This window comes from Protobothrops mucrosquamatus, unplaced genomic scaffold (assembly GCF_001527695.2).
Source record: "Protobothrops mucrosquamatus isolate PMUCROS unplaced genomic scaffold, P.Mucros_1.0 scaffold3824, whole genome shotgun sequence".
NCBI lineage: Eukaryota > Metazoa > Chordata > Lepidosauria > Squamata > Viperidae > Protobothrops > Protobothrops mucrosquamatus.
Window position 1 is genome coordinate 100,116 of NW_015389776.1, and position 2,220 is coordinate 102,335.

General features: G+C 45.4%; 1 protein-coding gene across 1 annotated transcript in view; it reads right to left on the reverse strand.

Moving 5' to 3' along the window:
• The window catches only part of LOC107298264 (2-acylglycerol O-acyltransferase 2-A-like), a 15,654-nt gene that overhangs the window by 10,869 nt on the left and 2,565 nt on the right, over nucleotides 1–2,220 (reverse strand). Inside the window, exon 2 of the mRNA XM_015827636.1 lies at nucleotides 1,761–1,939. Coding sequence (XP_015683122.1) covers nucleotides 1,761–1,939 — 179 coding nt within the window. The remainder of the gene's footprint in view (nucleotides 1–1,760; nucleotides 1,940–2,220) is intronic.

Below are 2,220 nucleotides of genomic sequence, written 5' to 3' on the forward strand. Positions count from 1 at the left end.
TCACCGCTTCTGGAAGCAAATTGTTCTATTGATTAATTGTTCGGTCAGGAAATTTCTCCTTAGTTCTAGGTTGCTTCTCTCTTTGGTTAGTGATTGTCCACTAGGACTCTGAGATCCCTCTCACAGTTGCTACTGTTGAGCATTTTTTTCTGGTGTGTACAATCTTCCTCCTTAAACCCCAGGCCACACACAAAGCTCTTTGTTGTATTTCAAAAGCCTGCAACACGTTTGGCTGTAGGCCAAAGAACCACGTCAAAGAAAGATAATTGCATGAGAAAACGACCCCTTGGCAATCTCTCTTCCCACAGCCACAAAGAGGCTTTTGAACCCGGTCAAGTGGGCACAACCTGGGTTGTGTTGACAGGAAGATGCCATCTTCTAGATTTGATTGCAAAAGTAAAAAAAAAACACTACAATTCGGCTAACCACGTCAACTCTTCCCCACTCTTAAATTCTCTTTAAAAGAGAAGGAAGCACACAATGACCAATCATTTATGCAACATTTGTGGTTATATTAACTGGGTATATGATTCCCACATCAGTTTTGGAGAGTCGATATAAAAAAAAATCTGATTTTCCCCCTTGGCTTTCCCTGTCAGAAGGTCACAAAAAAAGAATCAGGTGATCCCTGGGACAGTGCAGTGGTCATAACTGTGAGTCAGTTGCCAAGGTTCTGAATTTGGATCACGTGACCATGGGGAGGCTGCAACGGTCATAAGTGTGAAAAATGATCTTCACTTTTTTTTTCAGTGCCGTTGTAACTTCGAACGGACACTAAATTAACTGTTTTAAGTCTAGGTCTATTGCAAGCATGAGAAATTAAACTTTTACTGCAGGGGTCGTCAAACTTGGCAACTTTAAGACTTGTGGACTTGAACTCCCAGAATTCCTCAGCCAGGCATGCTGGCCATAGTTCCCCCATGCTGGCTGAGGAATTCTGGGAGTTGAAGTCCGCAAGTCATGAAGGGGCCATAGTTCCCCCGTGCTGGCTCAGGAATTCTGGGAGTTGAAGTCCACAAGTCATGAAGGGGCCATAGTTCCCCCATGCTGGCTCAGGAATTCTGGGAGTTGAAGTCCACGAGTCATGAAGGGGCCATAGTTCCCCCATGCTTTCTCAGGAATTCTGGGAGTTGAAGTCCACAAGTCTTAAAGTTGCCAAGTTTGAAAAACCCCGATTTACTGTATCCAATAGCAAAACGTTTCATGAGCATAACTTTCTATTGATTTGTCACTCCAGGTCAGTCTCGGCTCTTCACAACTGCCTGGATTGGTCCTTGCAGCTATTGTTGTTTGTTTTGTTGATTTGTACAATTTCCTACTCTGGAGAAACGACATCCAGACTCCTGATTTTTTTTTCATACTGTGCCTCCAGGGGGCGGCACCTGGCTCCTTTGCCTGTACTGAAAAGCTAATTAAGGTCAAGGCTGCTATCACCAACTACTTCTTTGTTTATGGCATTCAAACTTGGCCCTTTTATGACTTGTGGACTTCAACTCCCAGAATTCCTCAGCCTTATTCTAAGCAAGAATAAGGAATAGAACAGAACAGAACAGAACAGAACAGAACAGAACAGAATAGAATAGAATAGAATAGAATAGAATAGAATAGAATAGAAAATATGGATTGGAATAGAAATAGAACAGAACAGAACAGAACAGAACAGAACAGAATAGAATAGAATAATAGAGCTGGAAGGGACCTTTGAGGTAATCTAGTCCAACCCCCTGCTCAGGCAGGAAACCCTATAGAGGGACACGTACCGAGATCGGGAAATAATCTTTCACGTATCGCCAGACGACCGAATTCCGCATCCAGTGGGAGCGCCGCCCACCTTTGCTCGGGGTGTCCCAGTCGAACGCCCACCAGGCAGCATAGAGGGCGCTGATCAGCCAGAAGCGTGTGAAGAGGAGGAGGATGAAGACGGCAATGGAGCACTGAGCTGGAGGAAGAAAAGGGAGAATTGTTAGGGGTCTTTCACGTTAACATGTTTGATTCCCTAATCAGGAATAACAGAGCTGGAAGGTGTTGTGATTCCGTGCCAGCCTGTGTTCCCAACAGCTGAGTCTGAGGAATCTGAGGAGGAGGTGGAGGAGGCCTTTGAGGGGCCGTCAGGGTCAGAGGGAGGCTCTGATGAATTACAGGACTCACGGCTTGATGAAGAGCCTGGCCCCTCCAGTCGTGTTTCTGATGAAGCTCAGCTGTGTGAGGAGCATGAGTCAG